Source organism: Arctopsyche grandis, chromosome 4, assembly GCF_051622035.1.
Source record: "Arctopsyche grandis isolate Sample6627 chromosome 4, ASM5162203v2, whole genome shotgun sequence".
Lineage (NCBI taxonomy): Eukaryota > Metazoa > Arthropoda > Insecta > Trichoptera > Hydropsychidae > Arctopsyche > Arctopsyche grandis.
Genome location: NC_135358.1, coordinates 867766 through 894788, shown reverse-complemented (window position 1 = coordinate 894788; position 27023 = coordinate 867766). Strand labels below are relative to the sequence as shown.

Here is a 27023-nt window from a genome sequence, read left to right as displayed (position 1 = left end):
TTCAAAATTAATATTGGAATCTATAGTCGGGTATTTTATCTTTCATTTATAGTACTTTTCAGCTTTCAAATCTCTCTAAGTAGTCGTCCAGTTCAAATCAAAAGTCAAAAGTACGTATTTTCACTTGGCATTTTTTCCCACTGTTAATACTATTTTATATTGAGTATTTTCTATTGAAACATATTGATTGAGATAGTGTTCTGGCCACACTATTTTTGTTTTCGTTTAAAAAAGTTAATTGGAAGTGTGCTGAATTTTAAATCGGTAAAATTTGTAACGACGAAACGTAGATTATTTTGTAATCTAATAAATATATATGTATATGTAACTTTGTATGTTTTCTAGGTTCGTAGAATCCGTAATGTCATCGAACAAATCAACGTTTTGATATCGTTGAATATTATTTTAAATATTTACTTATTAATATTATTTATAATATTTAATAGTTGAACAATATTTACTACGAGATTCGCCATATTTACGCTGTTTATATTACAAATACTGAGCGAAGCCGGGTATAACAACTAGTACTATAATAAAATCACTTCAAATATTATTCCCAGTTGTTTATAAAATGTTTTAAAACACGGTGATTCATAGAACTATTTCTAACAAAATTAATAACTATTATTTTAGCTGTTGATAAAACTTATTTTCAGTTGTTGGAATTGCATTCGTTTCCGGTGCATATTTCTTTGCATTATTTAATTTTTAATCACCGTTTACGGATCACTGGCTAAGTGCCCCTGATCTTCGGTCGCAAACTATTTCTAAATATTTGCCAAGCAAACGTACAAAACACAGTATACATTCGTGTATGTCAAATGTTATACAAGACAAATACGTATACGTGTAAATATACTACCAAGTCAATACACACACACAAAGCAAATCAAACTAATATTGACTTTGGCAGCATAGTGCTGCCAACACTGATCTAAATTCAGGACCGAACATTAACAACTGATCAATCAATGGATGACCTAGATTTACACAAACCTTTCGTGATATTATTCAACGTGTGTCTGTGAGAATTCGCAAACAGCCCAGGAACAAGTTACGCGAAGAACATCTCAATCGGTACATTCGCGACTAAAATCACATAAATAAATTACCCATGATGTCGACCACTCTCAGGGTATCGACGATCGGCTCCATGATCTCTTCTGGGATGTGAGTCAACTTGTTGTTTTGCAGATTGATCGTTTCCAGCGAGTTCAGATTCTCGAAGCCCATGGCCGGTAGTACTTTGATGCTGAAACATGGGGAAAAATATTAAATTAATGATGCATCGTTTAATCTCACGTGTTAAACGAGCGGTTAGCACCGCCTCTTCGTTACGTATACGAAAAGGGGCTGAGTGAGTTTTAATTTATACAATTTAATATTGCAAGGAGCGAAAATGGGAACTGAATATGTGATAAAGTCTCGGACCCTTCGAGTGCCCGAAAAGCGAGGCTTCTCGTACAGTCAAATGATTATACATAGAATGTAATTAAATAGGCCGAGTTGCTCAATCTGTGGCAAGGACCCTCTTTTATGAGCCATACTTAGAGGTTTGTAAATTGTATATTTTTCGAATATATGTACATATGTACACACATATGTTAATTTTTATCAGCCTTAATTTCCATTTTTAGTATATTGTCTACATATTTATTTATTATCCATTATTTTAAATCACTTTCCCGTTGAAAGAGATTTGCTCCCCTACCTTTGTATGTGGCGATTCCTTATTATATTATTATTATGTTATTCCTTATTATTAAAGTTTGTGGCTATTTGTAGGTACTATATCTGCGAATTATTGGCTATTTGCAGGTATTATATCTGCGACAGGCGCAAAGCCTTCTGCGCGTGCGCGTGAACTTATAATCCGATTATAATTTCTTACATTTAATATATGCTAGACTTGTTTAATTAATCGTTCATTATACATGAGGCAAATAAATTTCGCACGTTATTATAATAGATTTATATCATTTAGCTAGTTCGCAGCTTGTACATGTATGTAGGTACTATACGTTGTATATGATAATAATTTTCTAACAATCAATAATATTAACTAATTTGTATTATATTTTTTACTCTACGTCACTTTACGAGTTCGAACTAAATTTGAAGAGGTTTAGAACAAAATTTTAACAGTAAACACGCCGACAGTGACAGTTCACGCGCATGCGCAGAAGGCTTTGCGCCTGTCGCAGATATAGTACCTGCAAATAGCCACAACCATTATTAAAACCATCAGAATAGATTAGTGGTTAGCATATAATGTTTTGAACAGAGTAGTCACTGTTTCAAATCTCACTGGTTTCTGCTAGTCAGACCTTGAATTTATGCTTCAAGTCGATCGTTTCCTATCAGAGTTTGCAAATTTATCTGATTTTCATTGAAACGGTTCCAAAAAATTGGCAAGCTTACCGATTTTCTAGCAAATGTCGAGTTTTCAGCGATCTCGAATTTCGCTAAATTGTATAAAATGCTGCAAATTTATAAAATTTGAACATAAATGTCTCTGTGGATGCTAATTGATATGTATTTACTGAATTTCGCGGAATTGTTTAAAATGCTGCAAATTTACAAATTTGACCATAGATGTCTCTGTGAATACTAATTGATATGTACTTTGTATAATACTTATAATATTTGTATCAAATGTATAATGTTTCTGGCCAATAAGGCGAATTACTTCTTAGGCCTTCCTGGTATAAATTAAAGATTAAAATAAAATAAAATTGAATTTCTATATGAATGTATGTATGTAAGTCAATTTAAACGTGATTTCTATTAAATAACCCAACTATGCAAGAGAAATTAAATTTATTTTATTTTTTCAACTGAAAGTAATATTTAGGGTTTTGGATGTTTTCTTCATTATATAAAAAACTTTTCAGTTGATCGAATGTTAAAGTTTCAATAAAGGCCAAGGAACATGATAAATTTGACGAAGATCTAAAATATGCGAGTTTCTCAAAAAGTTTGAATATGTATACATAAATGATTTTTTCAAATGTATTATGTATTACCAAATTATAAGACATACCGTAGAAGCAAAATTACAAGTAATAAAATTGCAGAATATTTCTTAATGTATTTACGTACTTGAACCGAGAACACTCTCATAGCCAATTGATGTGTCCATTAATCGAATTTTATTTTTGATATTCTTTATACTTCTCAGGTATATATACAGGTAGGTACGGTCGAACAAACGAGATTCTTTATTTCGGATTGCTGTTGATTTTGATAATTTTCTAGCCAAACAACAAACTAAAGTCGACTCCAAACGATCGGCAAGCTTTCCCTTCCGTAAAATTAACGAGTTGAAGTTTTTCGTCGGCACACAATATACAGGTTAGTGATAAACTCCAGAACAACAGTTACCGGTAAGTTCGACAGATATCCAACTTTCGACATTTGGACGTAACCGACGTAATTTATTACATTCGGCATTAGATCGACTGGAATAATCTTCGTCGGTGGTGTAATTTTTTGACAAAGATTAATAGGAGGTGTGGCTTCTAACCGAAATAGTGCTTAATACACTACGAGCATGCAAATTAATTAATTACCCTAACGTGTATATATGCATATGTCATACTGTGATGCTTAATCTACTTCAGTTTTTAATGAGAATATTATCTGTCGAAACTTAGTGTGAAATAATGCTACAAATATAGTATAGAGCTAGAGCGTGAAATATTACCTGGAATATTATTTGGCACTATATCCCGTAACTACACTATCTGATTGATTTTCAACCTGTTTTTATTTCATTTTAAGGCAAGGGCTTATTTAAAATTTCCAAAACAAAATATTAACTTTGTTCGATGTTTAATTTATTTTTTTATTTGTTTATAAAATATACTTTCTAATTTTATAATTTGTACATATATTGAAGATGAGTTATGATTCAACATATTTTTACATATTTTGAGGCCAATTAGTAGCAAAATCATCGTAATTTCACTTGAGAGCCACTGGGTTAGGTCATAAAGTTCTAGTTCTACATTTAAGGTAAATTAAATTAGCTGTGAATTTGAAATTCAAATTTGAATATGTACATGTGGTACCATTATTTTAAAGATTCCCAAACTAAACTTTTGGCAGTGAAAAAAATCATACAAAAATGTGAGAAAATTTTATTATATCGACCATTTTCCGATTCTCTAGAATGCTACAAGAGCTATATGTATCCATTCAAGTATCCAAATTCGTTTATTTTATCGAGGTGAGGCAAGTTATCAATAGAATGTTTGTTATTAAGAGGGCTGGACAGCAGCACCTAGTCCATACAAACGTACTATACTTCTCCCTTCCTCAATTATGGCACTAGAGAAATTATTTTTTAATATGCTATGGATATCTACCATTGGGGTGCATCTATCGTTTTATTTTTTTGATTAATCATTTTTTATAGGAGCTAAGAGCCGCCAAACATCTATAAAATCGCCTCTTTTTTACACCCATGAAACGAGTCCAGCGTGCTTATTTAACGGTCGATTTAAAAAAAAATACGCCGATAGATGCACAGAAAGTATTTTTCTCAAACCGATGATGAAATTTTTTTAAAAATTGGTCCAGTTTTGGAGGAGAAAATAGGAGAATACGAAACCTCTATTTTATCAATTTAAAATACGTTTTATCTGGTCGAAGCGCAACTGTCGCATTCACTCAATATATATATTGATATATATTGTCACATTCACTCAATATATACATACACTCAATATATATATCGAAGAAAGGAACGGTAACAAAATTAAGATTTTGGGTGTACAGCCCTCTTAATCCACAAGAATAGTCGAAATATGATTTTTCTAAGTATAATTTTATTTATCTATAATATAAAGACAATTTAATACATTATCCCAATTAATTCAATTCAGATTCATGTAAATACGAGTGAATACTAGTACGAGCTTTTAGCTCAAATTTTATCGTTTTAAAATTCAGCACACTTCCTATTAACCCTTTAAAACGAAAACAAACAATAGTGTGGACAGAACATTATCCCAATAAACATGTTTCAATAAAAAATACTCAATATAAAATAGTATAAACAGTGGGAAAAAATACGTACTTTTGATTTTAACTGGACGACTATTTAGAGAGATTTGAAAGCTGAAAAGTACTACAAATCAAAGATAAAATACCCGACTATAGATTCCAATATTCATTTTGAACAGAAAATTGACAGATTTTGAGATATCGACCGAACAACACCAAGATATAGAAAAATCGCATACATATACATATGTATCTCCGAATCTCGAGCCAATCAACATTTTCTATTACCAGATTCGTATTCACTGGGCATAGATCTATAAGAAAAGTCATATCTCGTCTCTGAACCAAAAAAAAGTCGTCATTTGTCGAACAGTGTTATTAGTGAATTAAGTTTTCCGTTTCGGTAAACAATCCATTTAATAATAAATTATTACCTTTGTCTTTTTAGTTTAAGATCATATCATTTTAGAAGCGATTGTACCGACCTCTATATGGCAGTATTAACTGTTAAACCTTTCCCTCGCAGTGCTAAAAGAGTCTATAAACCACTAAGATGTCAACTCGTATATGTATATTTTCAAAATTTTACTGCTTTCATTAAAGATTTTACATCAAATTGTAATGACTATCATAAAATATACTAGTTCATTATTGGCCACTATCGGCAAAGATTTAATGGAAAAAAACATCGATCAAACAAATAAAAGCTAAAGTCAGTTTTTATTTTGCCGAAATAAACAAGAGTCCCGTTAGGAATTTTCAGACTTGGCCAAGCAGTTTAAATTGGGACCGAGTTGTAATTAATTCGACGTAACTGTGTTAAAAGTTCGGTCGTCGTAGGGGTCAGGGCTGCCAAAAGTGGGGTTCGCGAATCATCGATCGCGTACATACATATTCCGTTACGCAATTTAATTACGCAACAAGAGACAAAGGAAACCATTACACCATAGACAGGGAATCAGGTGCTAATTAAGCAACACAACATATTCTTAGATACACACACACACACACATATATATATATATATATATATATATATATATATATATATATATATATATATGTACATATATAGGTACATAGAGAAATCGTGGGTGGGAAAAATACATAGTCCCGGAAGTGGAGTCGAAAACGCGAGTGTCTCCTTACCCTTTTAGGGTCAAAGGAGTCCCACGAGGAGAGTCCCGTAAAAACGTAGTCCGTGTCCCGAAAGGGGTGGGACAGACGTCCCGAAATGACAGGGTGTCAAGGGGGTGGAGACCAGACATCCCCGAAGTACATAGACTCCGGGATGAAATAATACGAGCGAAGTTCGCCAGCAGCCGTGGGAAAACAAGGATTCAATAAAATATTATTATTATCGCATGGTTTCGAATTCGTGTTTGTTCTGAGCGCATATTAAATTATTATGCTGTGCGAATTTCGAGGCAGAATATTTATACAAATGAACGGGTGGCTTGTACTAGATGTTTCTCCACCCCCACCCCCTCCCCCCACTGTCTCGTTTTCAGTCCGAAAATAAATTTAAATTTAATTCAAATATCGTGTATTTTTGTGAATTCTGATCGGCATTTGAGTGGTGAGCAATCGCTTGATTAAGCAGCTAGTCTGGGTAGTGAAGAACCTTTCATTATATGACGTCACATCCGTTTATATACATACATCATCTTCTATTAAGGATCTTGGTGCAATACTTAATAATAAACTCGATTTCTTTGAACACACTTTCTTCATTACTAATCAAGCAATTAAATCTCTTGGATTCCTACTCCGCTCAACAAAGCCCTTTAATGATCCTTATGTACTTAAATTACTTTATTTTTCCCGTGTAAGGTCTCACCTTAAATTTACCTCAATTATCTGGTCACCTTTTTATTCATTCCATATTAATTGTATTGAAAAAGTCCAACTAAATCTCATTAAATGTTTACGCTACCGTTTTCCTACCTACGCCCATACTACTTACTGTTCCCGATATTTTAGAAATATTTAGTCATATTTTAGTTTTTATTCTTTTCTTTTTCATTTGTTTGTCTATGTATTAAATATGTACTAGATATACTATGTATTTTGTAAAAATCTATAATTGGGCCTAGATGTTATTTTGTTATATTTATTCTTTATTTTTATGAATTTCTACATCTGAGGCCTGTTGATTTTTCAATAAATAAATACATACATACATAAATACTACCCCTCGCTACAAGAGTTTACTCTTTAATTCACTGTTTATTTTAATTCATTTATATTTAATTCACTATACCGTGCGTACGGATGTTTCCCTTCAGAATGATAAAATTCTCAAAAATGGAGACTCGTTATAATATATTTTTACTAATTTTTGTTATAATAGACGTTTTTTTATATATAATATATGTACACATATGTGCATATATACATATATATTTTTTAATAAACTTGGATCCCTTTTGACTACTGCATCCTAACGTGTATTACAAATGAACGATGGCAATGTAAGCAGAAATCATAATATCCGAAAGGGCTTTTGGCCGAAGAAACGGCGAGCTTTTGCCAAACAATAAATTCAAAAGATCCTTCCGGGGCCTGGAGAAGCCTTCGCCGAACGGGAAGAAGCCGTAAAGAGGAAAAGTTCTTTAATTAAATTCCAAGGAAGCACTCGCAAAAGGATATTTCTCGAGTGCGCCCTCGACTAGGCGCCTTTTTGACCCCCGAATTGAGACCCCAACGAGGTGGACCCCCACTAAATTGCCGGATAATCGAGACGAACCATCCCTCCCCTTGTTATTCTTTCATTGCATGTACAAAGTTCATCACTCCTGCAAATATTCCCTTTGATATTTATATCTTTGCAAATACTTTCCTTTGTATTATATTTTTACTTATTTTTCACACTCCTCACTCTATTATTCGCCAAAGGTGTCGCTTTTATATTAATTCATAATGAATTCGCACTCCGACGTCAAAAGAAACGTAATTTTAGCCATTCTTTCTTTCATCCGCGAAAAATCTTATAACGACCGCTGCGATTCTGAAGGTAGGGTTTATATCTTTCCCCTTTTTCGTTTTATTTTAACGACGACGTTCAAATTTGATTTAAATTTTGTTGTCAACGTACACTTGACACCAAAAGTGAAACATCAAAAATATCTTTTGCATCAAATATTCGGCAGATGTATTTTTAAAGCAACCCAAACATAAATATCATCAGTGTTTCATTGCATTTTGTGGAAAAATACATTAAGGTACATACATACACACATGTTTAATAATATATCGAGTATTGTATTTGTAATAAATGGCCAATGTTTATATTATATGTATAGGTGGCTAACTTTTCATCAGTTGCAGAACCTGATATTTCGAACTCGTTTCTAATTAATTTCAATCTATTATAACATGCATAGAACCAAAATATGAGCCCTTATATTATCCAATATAGAATATGATAATATTTGAAAGTGACAATTTGAAAGTCCTCTTTTCTTCAGAAATATTTTGAAAAAACTAAAATATAGGTATAATATTTTGCTTTTAACAATAATTAAAAATGACGGTGGCCTGTAACACGTTTATTCTGAATTAAATCAAATAGCAGTGTTTTTGGAACTGAAAATTGGACTTCTGACATATTCAAATTTAACAGCTCATATATTAGATTATATATATTTTACTTATAAAGATAAACGTAAGCTTTTATTCTAAATAAAGTCCAAGTCCATGATATATTTTGTTGTAATAAGATACACCAGCAAATGCTAATAATATATCAACCATTTAAAAGGAAAACAAAACAATTAAAAATTGTGTGGAGTAAATTAGTTTGTTTAATATATGTACATAAATTAAATATTTCTTTCTTATAATTTCCGATAAGGCGATAGGTTGAACATATACATATATTTATTACTATGTCTAAAATAATTAAACTAAATTAATTAAAAATCAGCAGTAGAATTATCATTTTTTTTAAGTTTTATAACAAAAGGCCAGTATTTTTATTAAAAAACTTATTTAAAAATGTGTTTATATTGACGAAAAATGGTTAAGTTTTTTATATTATTTGAGTAAAATCCATATCAGCGTTGATTATTTAAATTGTCTGTTTCACTAAATTGACAACTTTTTTTAATTAAATTTTCACCATTTAAATGAAACTTTACCTAAATCGGAAAATTTCAGTGTATAACTAAACGTTTAAACGATCTGTTATTTTTTATTCGTATAGCTAAAATTCTCATTAAAATTGCAGCATTTTCAAGCACCCATTTTCCACCATTAATACAAAGCTGTGTTCCAGTAATTACAGTTGCTTTAATTGAAATGTATCCCTAATGCGTCGGTATCTTTTCTACCCATCCAGGGACATAACGACAGTTTAATATAATCAAAAATATAACTCGCACACAGAACAATTTAATTTTAGAGGAAATTCTTGTCATAAAATATATTTATGATACACTTAATTCAAAATAAAATATTTAACCGATGGAGCACTTTTGCACTTCAATACGTATACAGTGTATAGTTTTGCACTTTTTGTCATGATAGAGTAAGTTTACTTGGACGAGACAAAAATTAAACACAAAGGTTCAGCGATAAAACGCTCACGGACCTAACGCGCACGACATAACGTTAAGGTGACAAAACGCTCACGGACATTACTCACAGATAAAACGCTTACGCGTAAAAAAAATATTTTTTTAATGATACACATGTCAAAAATTCTAGCCAATTTCATATTTAAATTAGCTAACTAGCTAAAATTTTATAAATAAATCTATGCACCGAACGAAGATTAGTAAACAACCTTTTTAGCGATTGTGGATTTTACGCTACCTTTTCGAAATGAGGGAAAGAACATATGCTCCTTTTTTAAGGGACAAGACAAGTGCATTCAGTGTTTGTTAGACCTTCGTTTGTGACTGTTTTTTACTTTATCTATGTACGTAGTAACAATAGATGAAGTTTTTTTTTTATTAATTCGCGACTTCTTTATATTGAACCCACTTCTTCATATAATAACTACGACCTGAACCGTCCTTGGATTCATAGAGTGCGTATTACTTAAGTAAACATTATTAATTTTTATTTTCGAAAATTGATTTAAGCATTTCGAAGTCGGTTGACACTATCACAGTTGACTTGATATTCCATTCAATTACGGAGCATTTATTCAAATATCGCAATTTTTCATATTCGCAAAATAACACTGTTCGACACGAAAAATGGTTCAGAGACGACATATGACTTTTTTATAGATCTATGCCCAGTGAATACGAATCTGGTAATAGAAAATGTTGATTGGCTCGAGATTCGGAGATATACATGTGTTTTTTTAAATCGCGCAATTTTTCTATATATTGGTGTTGTTCGGTCGATGTCTCAAAATCTGTCAATTTTCTGTTCAAAATGAATATTGGAATCTATAGTCGAGTATTGTATCTTTTATTTGTCGTACTTTTCAGCTTTCAAATCTCTCTAAATAGTCGTCCAGTTGAAATCAAAAGTCAAAAGTACGTATTTTCACTTTGGATTTTTTCCCATTGTTAATACTATTTTATATTGTGTATTTTCTATTGAAACATGTTTATTGGAATAGTGTGGACAGAACACTATTCCAATAAACTATTCTATTAATCCTTTTCGTTGAAAAAGGTTAATTTCGAACTAAAAACTCGCACTAGTATTTACTCGTATTTACACGAATCTAAATTGAATTAACAGGTATAATATATTAAATTGTCTTTATATGAGAATTAAATCATATTTCGACTATTCTTGTGGATTAATAACAAAAATTCGTTTATTTTATCGAGGTAAGTCAGTTATCAATAGAATTTTTGTTATAACCATTTTTCGTGTCGAACAGTGTAATTAGTTCCCATTGATATGCATAATACTTGTATCAAATGCTTCTGGCCAGGAAAGCACATGGGGTTACCTGTTAATCCTGATATAGATTTAAAAAATAAATATATTTCTTTATCATGCTCTTAAAATCCTGTACATTTTTTTGTTGTCACTTTATTTCTAAATAATTACTTATAAAGCAAGGGACGTGCGTCCATTAAATTTAGTCCCGACTGTAATACTTCCAACTAGAGTAATTTAGTTTGACGACCGGTTCGTCGGCAATAAAGGCCGTCGGATAATGAAGGCAATTCGGCCAACTTTTCGAATAGCGAAACGCCAGAAGGGATATATTCTGAAGCGACGCGATTCCCTTATCTCTCGTCTTCCGCATTAGAGATACTTATCTCGTAGCGTATCGGATGAATTTACCTGTTCTTCTGTAAATTGAGGAATGTGATCGAATCGCCGTAGCCCGTGAACGCGTCTTCTGATATCACCGTTATGTTGTTCGAACGCAGGTCCAAGTGTCGGAGTCTGTGTAGAGGTCTCAGGGCCTCCGAAGGGATCATGTGAAGACGATTATCGCCCAGTCGAAGGTACTGAAGATTTTCTGAAACAAAATCAACATATAAATAAATACTTCGACGTAATTCACAGCCTCGATCAATACTGCCTAATTCAAAGACACACTTATTTACGCACATACATATACAGATCTTAATATTTTTACTTTATCTATGTATGACGTAGTAACAATAGTTGAAGTTTTGTGATCATGCAAAAATTCGAACTTGAGATTTTGACTGATTTGAACTCAGAATCGATCACTGATCATGTTTTCATGATCTAGAAAAAATGTGTGTGTGTCTGTGTATTTTAGTGATTTTTTGAATACCGTTAATCCTATCGAACTGAAACTTAGTGTCGGTTACTTAAATTCTTATCGACATGACGTTAATTTTTTTTTAATTTTTGAGTTGACCGGAAATGGTATCTCCCCTTATAGGTGTCCCATTTTTTTAAGTTTTTGAGTTCAATTATCTCCCAAACCGCTAACTGAATCGGACTAAAATTTTTTTACATGTAATAGAAATTATAATTTGAATAACCTAATATTTTTAAAATATTTTTACCTGAACCGAAAGTAGTACTTTTACTCTAGAGAATCGAGGTTTTTTATGTTTTTCTCAGAAACCTTTTGGTTTATTGAACTGAAATTTCATATTTAGAAGTGTAAGCTTAATACCAAGTTGTATATAAAATTTGATAAGCATCCGTCAACCGAAAGTGGCAGTTTACTCTTGTTCGATTTTTCTTCCACTATATTTTTCGACCCCTTAAACACGCGTGCTCTTCAAGAAAAAAATCAAGTATAATTCTTGTATCAATGTGATAAAAAAAAAAATCACTAAATTTAATAAACCGGAAGTGGGATTTTTTCCTCTTAGAAAGGTCAAAAATTTTTAGGCCACTATTCTGTCCACACCCCTGATCGTATCAAGCTGAAAATTTATATTTGTATTATGTATGTGCTAACTTAGAGCTGATAAGGTTTTGTTTAGAATTCGTAAGCTGAAAGTAGTATTTTTTTTTAAACAATATTTCATTATTTTATTTTGACCTTTTAAATTATTTTTATTTTCCCGATATTTAATGTGTGCATCCGACAACCGGAAGTAGAACTTTTGTCTTGTGCAAGTTACAATACATTTGCGTTCAATTTGTATCGAAAATGCTCTCATAGCTTTTAGTATTTCATAATGCTGCCGGTATGTTTGAATGTGTCTGGACGCTTCAATATCGATTTTTTTTTTAAATTAACACTTTATTTATTTTTTATTCACATTTGCCATACTGGCATGACAAGTCACCCTTACTCGACACTATGGCTAACTGTGTATATATCCAAACACATTATGGAATGTATGTATGTAGAAATACAGATATTAATCAGAAACCGTAAGCGTAACTCCACGACCTATCAACTGGTGAACAATCGCTTAACCAGTGAGCTACAATGTGGATAAATAAATGAAAATATGAGAAATAAACGTTTACCAGCAAAATAAAAACATACATATGTATGTACATAGGGGTTCTAGGACACTTACCCCCTGGACATTAACCCCCCTGTAAATAGCCCCCCCCTCGTCAAGGATAATTTTTTTTATTAAAATTGATAAATATAGCCAGGGTCGGCTCAAAGGTGCAGTAGACTAGGCACGTGCCTAGGGCGACATAGAGAAGGGGAGCTGCGAGGCGCCCAAATTTTCCTTTTTTTTGCTTATTAAATTGGAAAAATAAATAAAATAATTTGGCTTTCTTTGAACTTATAAAACATTCTATTTTTAACTTAATTTTTGTAGTTGAAGGAACAGTACTGATTGTAAAATATTATAATTTACGAGAAACGCAGGAAGTTGACTGTCAAATATCAACGACTTGCGAATAAAACTTGTAAAAGAGCAAACTGTCGTCGGTACAAATGGTATTTTGGATTTGTATTTTATATTAAATACCGCTGAAACATATGTAAATATGTATATATACATATATGTATGTACATATATCAGAAGTGGATTTTCTTCACGAAATTAAATATCTAAACCAATAATATTCGAAAGTAGAAATGTCATTCATATCCGTATTCTATTTTATTTTATTCATTTTTACATTAAGGTCTGTTCATACCTATCCAGTACGAACCAGCAGCAGCAGATATCCTGCAAGTACAGACTATATTCTTTGGTACATTCTATATGGACGCGTATGAATGCGTGAATGCACATACGCGAATGGAGTGTGAATGCGTATATATAGAATGTACCAAAAAATACTTTCCGTCCTTGCAGGATACGTGCTATAGCCAGTTTGTGCTGGATTGTTATGAACAGATCTTAAACCGTGCCTATTTTGAACAAAAACTTTAAATTTATTTTTTTGTTTTCGTCTTTATATATTTTTCTTCGACATACCATTTCAAGAACTTACATGAAATTTATTGTTTTAAAATTTAAGGGGGGGGCGGGGGCGCTGAAACCAATCTGCCTAGGGGCGTCATATACCCTCGGTCCGGGCCTGCATATACATACATCTAATATATAATTTCGAAAGAGAGTTTGTATGTAAGTTTGTATCTTTGGTTGGGAATTTCGTAAACAAGTCAAAATTTCTATGACGACGAGTCGATTTTTTTTTCGATTCAAATAATTTTAATAAAAAAACAAATGAATATTTACTATTAGATTCGCCATGTTTACGTTGTTTATATTACAAATACTGAGCGAAGACGGGTAAAACAAATAGTAGGTATATAATTTAAATTTCTAATTTGAATTATAATATTATAAGTACCATATCTAGCAGAGAAAACATTTTTTTTAGATAGATATAAATTGTTTCCGCCCCACTTTGTATTGTGATAGTTGGATCAAATTTGTCTAGTAGAGTATTTGGAGTATCCGCTAACGGAAAGCAATGTATTTTATTTTATTATTATTGTTATATTGATTTCCGAGTGGCAATTTTCCAGTGTCGTCTGTCCGAACGATCCCCGTCATTAAATCGAAACGACCCTCTTCGACGCCTTTGTCACCGACAGGGCTGATTTTTCCGCCACCTCTCCAATTATATCCTCTATAAAATTGAGGGACGAGAGGGAGGTGTTCCCGCTTTCCGAATCTCACCCTTTCTGCTTATTTTTCAACCAGAGAACGCCTGTGGCTATTCAATTAAGCCTTCAGCCTACCCACCGGCTGTCTGAGCTGACAACTGCCACTTTTGGTACTCCCTACCCTTCCCAGAAAATAAGTCGTCGTTTATCCCGAGCCGAAATTCAATTTCAGATCCCCCAACCCACCAAAAGTAGAGAGAATGAGATAAACGGTCCAGAAATGTCACTTTTTTTATTAGACTAAATAAATAACTTGACAATTTTAAAATATCTTTTTAGACTCTAAATACGAGTTCACACGTACATACATAAATATGTACAAATATTAAATGATTATGATTATTATGTATGATAATAAGAAACCTTGTTATTATGTGTTATTAAGTGTGCTAATGCTGCAATAAACCTTCGAAAACTCGTGCTTGGAATGTAATGTGATACATTTATATTTCACTATTTTGCACTTAAAAGAGTTATATAAATCCACAAGTTTTAAAGAGCAAACTGAATTTATTTATATAAATGTTTAAAATCATAATTCATAAAATAGTTGAAAAGTGTTTTCCATACATAAATCGTCTTATTTGAATAATTAAATATTTTGATTAAAATATATTTGACAAGTTTTTCATTTAATATTTAAACAGGTTTTGTGACATTCAATTTGAAAATATTATTAGTTTAAATATACTAATAAATTTCAAAATTCACCATTTTTTAATTTGCTTACACTTTAATCATGATTAGTAGATTTTAATCGAAGCATATAAAAATACTAATAACACTGTTCGACACGAAAAATGGTTCAGAGACGAGATATGGTGAAAATATGTACTTTTCTTATAAAAAAATTCAGCACACTTCCAATTAACCCTTTTAAACGAAAACAAAAAATAGTGTGGTCAGAATATTATCTCAATAAACATATGAAAAATCGCGCGTTTTAAAAAACTTATATATCTCCGAATATCGAGCTAATAAACATTTTTTATTACCAGATTCGTGTTCATTGGGCATAGATTTATAATGAAAGTCATATATCGTCTCTGAACCAAAAAAAGTCGTCATTTGTCGAACAGTGTAATTGTTCTTAATAATTATTTTTAATGAACATGACATTCTGATTACGCTTCTTATTATATCTACATAATATTACATCTTATTATACATATTTCTCACAAATAATTCTTATAATTTTCGATATTCATATGACTTGGCAATGAAATCAATACATTATTAATATTTTTCTTTTAATTGAACATCAGATTAACTAACGTAATGGATACATAAATAATTCACGAGATTAAGCAACACGCAAAAGTTAAGCATTACTAGTAAAAGAAAATATAGGAAAACAAGTATCATATTATATGTTTGCCATGATCGATACCGTCCATTTTTTAACGTGTATATAATTTTTTCCGTCACTTTAAAAAACACGGAATGCGAAAACAAAAAAAAAATAATAAAGATTAAATCTCCAAAGGGAGAGGGAAGGCACGCAAGAGACTAAGATTTCCTTTAGTTCGGATAAAAGAGAAAGGAAAGCGCAAAAAAAAAGAAACATTGAATTAATTCAGCCACTTGCTGCGAACGCTTCGAGAATTAAATTCAACATATGAAAGGAAAACACGCGAACTTCTTTTTTACGTTCGAAATAAAAGAGGAAATAAAGCGCAAGAAAGCCTTTGTTTAAAAATGAAATATGTATGGAATTAATCAAGGCTTGATTAAATTGCGCACATCTTCCGCAAACTCAACAGTCACTTTTGTCTCATTCCGAACCTCATTCATCGCATTCTGTCATCTGATGAATCGTCACAATTTCGCCAATTTTCCACCCCCTCCACCCCGGAAAACCGACAGCTTCCGCTTTTCGCTTTCCAGAACAAACAGACGTGCAAAATAAACAAACGTACGTGATTCAGCGATATATTATATCATATTATGTACATATGTTTCTACATGTGTCAAACAAGATAGACACACCATTCGATAAAACAGACAAAAACTCAAACGATCCGTATTGAAATTTTTATATCCACCTTTTAATATAATATAATATATACACGCAGAAGGATGAAGTTGAAAGACGGATAATTCTGTGGGTTTTAGGATACATACCTTCTGACAAAAGCGACAGTATCCCAGATTAACAACATATTTCACAGCGGTGGAACATCTGTTAATTTTGACTAATGAAATTCAGGATCGGGATGGATCGATGGGACAAATTGAATGAAAGCCTCCGGGTCATTCGCAAAATTAATTATTATTAAATATACAGAACTTCTCGACCTAACAATGTGTACCGTAACTTAAAAGGGACTATATATAATAACGTATGTATGCACTAAATATTAAATAATGTCACGAGTAGACGTAGGAGGGTTCATTCTGAAATACTAACGGAGCCTAATTGGCCATGAGGCATTTATAAACATCTTATAATTTTGTTAAATATTTTTTTAGTAAAAATAAATCGGCGATTTAAAATAATTTTAAAATAAACCAGGTTTATTACGAAAATTACGTATTATACATATATGAAAAAAAAATCACTTTGAATATATGTACTATATGTATATTTTAATGTATGTACATATGAACATAGAGATAAAAAGCTGTCAGTGATTTATTTTTAATTTCAGTTTTAAGATGTTTAAAAATAGTGATTTTTAAATTTTGAGAATTTTTTTATATTATGGTTTGAATTTTTTTTTTTGAAATTTAAAGTAATGTCTTTAAACCAATTGATTCCGGTTTCATATTTCCGTGGTAAAAAAATTAAAATTATTATTTTGTAATCATAACGGTCTGGAGCGATTTTTGTCCATATTTTTTAACCCTCCCTCATCGAAGTCGGGTATGCAAGTGCCCCAATTTTTACGTTTTTCGTAATAACTATGTGGTTTTCAAAGCTATACACCCCATATTTCTTGTATTACTAGAATGAACTACAAGAAATTTATTTTAATAGATTTTGTATGATTTAGAAAAGGGGTACATTGTAAAAAAGTACATTTACACATTTCTACGTTCCAAAGTATGATTTAAAGGCAGTAGCGATAAGTCATGTTTTTGTTGATCGATGAATCAATGCGAGAGAAAGAGGCAGCCATATTTTCGTAAGCTATTGTTTTCGTCACTTTTGGCGCGTGGCTATTGAGTCATGCAGTCAACTGTTGGTCTTACCTATGTGCGTTTGCGTGTTGATGCTTGTCGTTATTTTTTAATACAAAAATAGTCAAAAACATGCTATATGACTAAAACTTTTATATGTTGATGAATAAAATGATTAATAAGATATGTATATAGTGAACTCATTTGTATTGAGAAAAGCTGTATTTGATTAAAAAATACTGGGGTCTTACTCGACCCTAGTTTGGAAGACTCGTTCGATCTCGTCGGTCCGTCCTTCAAACGTTAATATATTCATTTTTATTTTAGCAAGTCTTGATCGGGAAAATGGCATGCTGAGAACTAGTGGTAAAAATAATATTGAAAATCTGGCTTTTAATAAAAATATCACAAACCATAGTCGAACCGATCGCATTCACCCCCCACTCGATCCGCGATGGCCAATTGCAATTCCTTTCAGTTTCACATTGCATTTTGGTCAAGAAATACAACATTGTTGTATTTCTATAGAATTTGACTTTTAATTTTTATTAGTTTTGAGTTTGCGTTTCGTATTTGAAATATTGACATCAATAAATTTTTATAAAATAAAATTTTAATATAAAAGACGCAAGTTGTTGATATTATTAATTTATTAATGGAATACGTATATCTAATATATTTTAGACCTTGCATTGAATTATATTGTAAAAATATTATTAAAGTGAAATAAGATATTATTTAAAAAAAAATAAAGACATTGTATTACATCCTGACAATGTTACAACACATATGTACATACATTCCTTTTAGCATATGCTACAATACTATTGTAGCATATGCTAAAAGGAGCCGCCATTTCAAAAGGTTTTCGAGGATTATTTCCAGGTTTAAGTGCAGTCGGCTAAAAATGAAGACCCCCCCGAATCGACTTAGTGGTCGGTAACGGCATTCGGTCATTTCCCGCTAGAGTTCTCAGAACTGACAGCGCGAAAGCGTGGGATTGTATGCCGAGACCGTGGGACTGCGTATCTGGTACGTGACTATAACAATAGGTAGACAAACGCGTCGAGGAAGATGCAGTGAGCGACTTAATTTTTATAAGCAGGTAATTACTATGAAGGCATTCTGGACGGAGAACTGGCAGTGCGTGGATCTCCTTAATCACCCAATAAATGCAGTGAAGCGACGTTGGCCTTTTATTTGGATCCTCCACCCAACACTACGCAACACTATCTTGAAAATTTCGGTTTTAATTTCGTTTAAATTTCGAAAATTTAATTTTTTGACTACATATTTTAAAATATTGATAATATATTTAATCGTTTGAGAACCACTGACGTATTAAAAAAATGTAAAGTTTCTAAATAATTCATTAGTTGAATTTAAATTAGTAAAAAAAATTAGGTAAAGTAAAGGTTCGTGTCAATGATTACTCGACATACGACTACAAAGCAATATCGAAAATACACACATATCCATACATAAACACGAGTTCAAAGGGTTAAATTCTATAGTATGATATTTATCATAAATAAAGTACACACCATTTATAATATAATACAAACGGTTTTTTTTATTCACACAGTACATAAACAGACCCCCCCCCCCTTCTCATAATTTATTCAACAAACGAGATATGATACAAAACACTCGGCTCGCGTTGAATTATTGCTCGCTAAATCACAACGATGATATTTCTTGCCATTAGACCGGGTCGGGGGAGGGAGGGGCTGGGGGTAGGCGTATGCAAATAGCACAGGGCCGGATTCGGCCGCATTTATTTATGCAAATTGGCCCCAGATTTAAGGGTTCGCGACCGCCGTAAATTATTAAGCCGGCCCTGGGCGCCAACAATGGCTGCCAAACCCCACCTCGGTGATATTTGAATTTCAAATTGTGCGATCTGCTTACATGATCTTGTTCGATATGTTATTTACGCACCCGTACACTTATTACGAGTACATAGTATTATATATAAGATAAGGGTACCATTCACCGCCACGACCCCAATCCTGGGCAGCTTTTTAGGTAGTAAATTATTAAGTACTTTTTACTTTTTTTATATCAATAGCTTTGATTCCTTAGATTTTCTTCTTAAATACACTTTTCTTACCAAATTAAATTACGAGGAAAAATAGGCCGTTGTGAGATAAAAAAATATAGAGTGAAAAAATAAAAAAAGTTATAGGCGTTTAAACAATTAAAATATGACATAGCGATCGTCCACACTGTCGCATTTGTCCACACTGTTCTGATCGTTTTTTTCCCCTTTTCGCCCCCTTCTCGATATGACAGATTGAATACATAGCCATACTCATGATCAAAGTTTACGGAGAGAATTGGTGATTTCTCAATTTAGAGAACTCTTCGTATTAACCCAACCAATAAACAAATTAAAATAATTTGTAAATAATAATTACATAATATTGAATTTAAAAATACAATTCTCTAAAACTAAAACGTATAAAATTAAAATAAAAAAACAGTAAAAAAGGCCACCTTTATATCATTACATACGTACTTACGCGGCCCAAGCCTCTTAGTAATATATTTAATTACATTAATTTAAGCCGGAAAAATGATTTTGATTGAAATTCCAATCATTGAAATATTTTTTATTGAAATCCTAATCACGAAATCCCACACATTTTTAATTCATATTTATAGTTTATGTTGTCGTACATTTGTTATTGAAATATTGTTTAAATAGCCTTTTTATTTTATTTTATAATTATTTTTTATATTTCAGTACATTGGTTTTTTTTATATACATTTATTTTTTATATATTGTTTTAATTTTATTAACAAAATATAGAAGAGGCTAGATTTTAAAATAAATATTAGAGATAACGAAAACCTATAGAGCAAATTTTATAAAATATAGAGTGAATTATAGACGTTTAAAAAATTAAAATCTGATATGGCCATATCAAGGCGAACAGGTTGGAAGACACGGGACGAACGCTTGTTAAAGGTCAGGAAGGTCTACGGGCCCCGTTTTTAAAACGCGTTGTATACGATATTTTATCTCCAACGTAATGGCAGACGATACATTAACGTATATTGATGACCAAAATGAGCAATATGGCAAAGTATGAAAACGATCGGATAAGAGATAAGAGATATAAAAAATGACCACTAACACGAAAACCATGTGAAATGCAAAGGAGGTATGTAAAAAACATTTTTTTTACTATTTTTTTATACAACTTCAAATATGGATTTCTTCAAATGCCAATAATAAATAATATTTAAAGTGCTTTGAAATTAAACCAAGGAGCTAAGGTTTGATATTAGATAAATCATGTTAAATAAAGCATGCATTTTAATGATAAAACCTTCAAAGATAAAGTAGGGACATAATTCTATTAGAATATATAATATAATATTTATAAATATATGTAGAATACTAGTGTTGTGCTCGTTGATATATCAACAGTTAATTTTTTGTTATAAAAAATATCTTATTCTTAATTCTGTACATCTTAATAAAATAATCTCGCTGTCAAATTATTTCATCTATTAATACATCGTATGAAGATAAATAAAAAGTTTTGTAGCGTATGCATTTATTGTCATAAAACTCATAAAATGGTTATAAGACCTCCCATTTGGGTTCGTCTACGTCAAATCGCAAATCTCGTTAAAGGCACATGTTGATCGCTCAATTACCTACATACATTTATATGCACAATGAAATAAATATCGGAAATGCCAAATAAAAACAATATTAAAAGGTAAGTTGACCACAGTCCTTGAACCATTGTATGATAATGATATAAATATTATAACAAATTGCCTGCGATTAATCAGTCTAGTTTTTTTTCATCAATATTTGAGTACATATCGACCGTTTGGCAATCGCTGGAGTCACGCGAGTTTCGGTTTTCAGGTTCGAGGCAATATTGATTTTGTAATAAGCGGTCAAAATTATAACATCAAAAGTGCTTATTAAAGCGAAGGATCGAATTCGCCGCTACTGAATAAACATAGTTACGAACGTTTGATAACGTTAACACAATCGCGATGACGTATTCAAATGCCACTATATACCTGTATAGTGTATATATGTATATATATATAGGCATGTCTTGTATTATATGTATATATAGGTACATATGTATATATAATATTATACACTTGTTTGCTGTTCTGTTTGTTTTGATTCGGTCCTTTAAAAGTTTTAGTATTGAAACTTGCCGTCTAAATTCACTTTCATGTTCAAATAGTACGAGTGAAACTTATGTGCAATTTAGTAATTAAGTTAACCTTTTACTGTTAGTGTTGCATGCTAGTGTTGAAATGTACATATATTTTTGGTTAAATAAAATTATTATAATATGGTTTCGTTTAATTTATAAACGGAAAAAAACTATTAAACTCATTAGCGGCTAGCGTGCTATTTGGACATGTATTTTTATAAGTAATATTGAAACGTTTAGATCTACATACATATATGTACATATGAAAATAATAATGGAAATTAATTTTTTATATGATTTACATGTTGGAAGAATATGTACGTATTTATGTATATAAATATTTAGTGATCGAATTTTTTGTGAATGACTTATAGTCTGGTTTTTCTTTTTTCCTTAACCCTCCCTCACCGGTGGTATGCAAGTGCCCCAATTTTTATGTTTTTTGTAATAACTATGTGGTTTTCAAAGCTATACACCCTATATTTCTTGTATTCTTAGAATGAACTACAAGAAATTTATTTTAATAGATTTTCTATAATTTATAAAAGGGGTACATCGTAAAAAAAAAACATTTATACATTTCTACGTTCCAAAGTATGATTTAAAGGCGGTAGCAATAAGTCGAGTTTTTGACTGTTCGCTTGCATATTCTTGTTGATCGATGAATCAATGCGAGAGAAAGAGATAGCTATATTTTCGTAAGCTATTGTTTTCGTCGCTTTTGGCGCGTGACTATTGAGTCATGCAGTCGCCTGTTGGCCTCACCTATGTGCGTTTGCATGTTGATGCTTGTCGTTATTTTTAATACAAAAATAGTAAAAAACATGCTATAGGACTTAAACTTTTTAATGTTGATGTATAAAATGATTAATAAGATATATATATTGAACCCATTTGTATTGATAAAAGCTGTATTTTGATTAAAAAATACTGGGATCTTACTCGACCCCGGTTTAGGACACTCGTTCGATATCGGTTTTCCATCCTTCAAAGGTTAAAATCATCCTTTTGTACAATAAATTCATCCTTATGTACAATAAGGATAAAAAATCGCTCGACCGTAAATATGTCCATTATGCTTATTTATATTTTATTCAAAAAGTATTTTTAACTTGATAGGTAAAAATTTGACATTTGACATGAGAGGTAAAAAGTTTCATTTTATTGATCTCGTCTACATTGAAAGTCAATGAAGGTTAATATAGCTTTTCTATTTACAGTTTAAACGATGTACTTAAATTATATGTATAGGTAGATATGCATGTTTTCTGCATTAAATATTTAAATATTGGGTGACTTAAGAGGTACGGAGAAAAACATATGAGTTCAATCTGCAAAAGGTTTTCCTGATTAAAACGTTAGAGCCCCAATTCTTTGTTGAAAAACAGAAAAAGTAGACACAATATAATACATTTTCAAATGATTATTTTCTAAATATAACTGGTAAAAGATTTTTCTCACTTGATTGTTCTGCTACTGTTGAAGTAATTAAATTTTAAATTCAACGAGGGCTTATAGTGTACGTTGAAAATTAAACGTGGCTGCAGAGACTACTGTTTTTTTCTACTTTTATTTACACCCGCTAGTTCACTCGAATGCAATTTCAATTTCAGCTGAAAGAAACAGCACGTCCATCGAAAATTGAAAACAATAATAATATTGAAAAAAAAAATTGACAACAATTCCCGAGTTTTATTTTCTTTCGACACGAATGTGTCGATCGATCGGTATATTTAGAAATGAAGTAGGTATACTTTATATATTATTTTCATATATTAGGGCACGCAGCAGATTTCCCAAATGCATCGTACAATTTCCATACATGTCCTTGGTACGACAATATGAGGAAAATAAGGGTTTTTATCTTGAGATCGTATCAATTTCACTGAAAAGAACATCCTACGGCTACGCCATTTCAAAAATATGATTATATTATATTGTTATATTATATTATATGTATGTGTGTACATATAATAACATACAAAATTACTGAAATATGTATAGAATATTATGCAAAATATAATTTTATATTTAAATACTACTTTTTACTCATTTTTCTATTGAATTTTCTAAATTTAACTATTTTATCAAAAATATATAAAACTTTCATCAGACCTAGACTAGAATACGCTTTAAACATATGGAATCCTCATTTTAAAAAGGATATTACATGTATTGAAAGGGTTCAAAGGAGAATTACAAAGATTCCTTCTGAACTCAAATCACTTTCTTATAACGAAATATTGAAAATAATTAATCTCACTACATTGGAGATGAGATGAACTAGATGTGACTTAATTGAAGTCTATAAAATACTTAATAATTACTATAACTTTCATATGTCTAATCTTATTACATTCAACGTAAAGATTTACCTCAGAGGTCACTCGCTTAGACTCCAAAAAGAAAAATCTAATAAATTGATCAGAGATTCCTTCTTTTCAAACAGAGTAGTTTCAGTTTGGAATAGTCTGCCCAATGATATAGTAACCTCTGATAAACGTTAATATTTTTATTAAGAATAAGCTTGATACTTTTTTAAAAACTAAAGGATTTCTGTAATTCTTCATTCCCATAATCGTTTTTTTTGTTTATATATTTTTTTTGCTCTCTTATTTTTATTTTAATATTGTTTTTTAATGTATTTTCATTTTTCTCATTTTATTTGCATATATGTATAATTTTTTAAAATATGTTTGATCAAACGCCTTTGGTCTATCGGCTGAGCCGCCTCCCCCAAGTATATTAAATAAATAAATAAATAGCATTTTCCTAACAGAATTTAGCATATTTTTTACCTGAAAAGTGTGCATGTTTTAATAAATTTTAATATTAAAAATATCAACTAACCTTCAAGTCCATAAAAAGCTTCTGGGTGGATGTGAGTCAAGCCGTTGCCCTCTAGTTCAAGCGAATTCAATAGATTCAAATGTGAAAACACTTTCCCGGGTATTTCCCTCAAATGGTTGTGAGCCAGACCCAAACTATCCAAATTGCGAAGACCTGCAAGTAAATGAAAAATTATAATGAGAGAAAATATTCCGCTTACGCGTTCAAATATCGTTATCCCGGAGGCTTGTAACGAAAACTTTCGAAAGTCAACAGGAAAAGTTTTTCCGTCTTATCCGAGCCGTTCGTTCAGGTCCTTCGGTTTGACTTTGATTAATGACGAAAAGGTTTATCGCCTCCGAATTTTCCAAAAAAGGCGAATTTTCCCCGTTTTGGCATTCGGTGTGCGAGCCATGACCGTTCGACGTGCCGCCCATCCGAGTAAACAATACCCGTCGAACCGCTCATATTTTATATTATATTATAATAATGGAAGGATAAGGGAAAAGCCTACCCATGAAGCCTTCCTTCCATATATAATACCGGTTCATTATGCATTAATACAGCTTCAATGCCCGAATATCATCCAAGGAATATTTTAAAATCAAACTGTCAAAATTTTCCAGCATTGTGTAATCGATATCCATTTTATTACTAATACTACTACCAAAAATAATCATACCAGTAAACATTTCGGTGAACTATGTCAAAGATCAAAGCAATCTTAAATCTTCATCAACTTTTTATTTTTAATCATTTATCAAAAATGATCGTGTTCTTAAAATAAAATCTAGTAATACAAACTTTTTACGAAAAATGTAAATAAAATTTTGGACTAATCTAAGCACTGTTCGACAAATGACGACATTTTTTTGGTTCAGAGACCAGATATGACTTTTCTTATATCAGTTAATTTCTATGCCCAGTGAATACGAATCTGGTAATACAAAATATTGGTTGGCTCGTGATTCGCGCGATTTTTCTATATCTTGGTGTTGTTCGGTCGATGTCTCAACATCTGTCAATTTCCTGTTCAAAATGAATATTGAAATCTATTAGTCGGGTATTTTATCTTTCATTTCTAGTACTTTTTAGCTTTCAAATCTCTCTATGTAGTCGTCCAGTTCAAGTCAAGAGTCAAAAGTACGTATTTTCATTTGGGATTTTTTCCCACTGTTAATGCTATTTTATATTCAGTATTCTCTATTGAAACATGTTTATTGGGTTTTTTGGCCACACCATTTTTTGTTTTCGTTTAAAAGGGATAATTGGAAGTGTGTTGAATTTTAAATCGGTAAAATTGCGAACCAATCAACATTTTTTATTACCAGATTCGTTTTTACTGGGCATAGATCTATGTATAAGAAAAGTCATATCTCGTCTTCGAACCATTTTTCGTGTTGAACAGTGTTATCTAAATATATAATTTCAAAAGAGATTTTGTATGTATGTAAATTTTGGTTCGTAGAATCCGCGACGTTAACGAAAAAATAAAATTTTCCATGACGACGATATCGATTCCGTTTACGATTCAGATTTTGATTTAGATTCCGACTAAGGTTCCGATTTCCGATTCAGATTTCGGTTCTGATTTCAATTCCAATTCCGGATTTCTTTTTCAGTTCCGGTTCCGGATTATTTGATACAGATTTCAGTTTGGGATCCCGATTCCTTTTTCCCACTTTCCTTTTTCCGATTTTTTCCCACTGTTAATACTATGATATATAATATTGATATCATAACAAATATACTCTGCTACAACAGATAATGGAGCTAATATGATCAAATATGCCAACTTGTTAGAAACCGAAATAGACGAAGAAAACCAGAATATTAATGATGAAAGAGATTATGAAGCAAATATTCTACCTTCGATTGAGAACTGTTCTTTCTCTCATCGTTAATTGCAATCAAAAATTTGATTAACGATTCTGATTTAAATACAATTATGTGAAGCTCGTGAGTTAGTTAAAAAGTTAAGAATCCCTTCTCTTGTTTTGAAAATTAACGAAAATGATACTAAAAGACCTGTTATAGACATTCGATATGTTAAGCTCTATATTGTTATGTAAAGAACTTTGTTTTCAAAAATAGCTGAAAACAATATGGAGTACTATTTCTCAGAATATAAATGGAACGAAATTAATGTCATCGTTGAGACATTATGGCCATTAAAAGTATCCACGATGAAATTGCAAAGCGAGCAAATGACGTTGAGTGATTTTTACGGGATTTGGATTCTAGCTGAAAATCGAAAAAGGGAACTGAACCGATATTTTTTTTTAACGAACCGGAAAGAAAAAATGCCGGTTCGGGTCCCTGGTTTATTTATTAATTTTAGAAAAATT

The 27023-nt window shown here is 31.5% G+C and overlaps 1 protein-coding gene across 2 annotated transcripts in view; it reads right to left on the bottom strand.

Annotated features, from left to right (window-relative positions):
* LOC143911307 (uncharacterized) overlaps positions 1–27023 on the bottom strand; it is a 122843-nt gene that overhangs the window by 3458 nt on the left and 92362 nt on the right. For both annotated transcript variants that reach the window (XM_077430158.1, XM_077430157.1), the window contains exons 5-7: positions 24697–24849; positions 11278–11458; positions 1116–1255 (exon numbers count right to left, since the gene is read on the bottom strand). In XM_077430158.1, coding sequence (XP_077286284.1) covers positions 1116–1255; positions 11278–11458; positions 24697–24849 — 474 coding nt within the window. The remainder of the gene's footprint in view (positions 1–1115; positions 1256–11277; positions 11459–24696; positions 24850–27023) is intronic.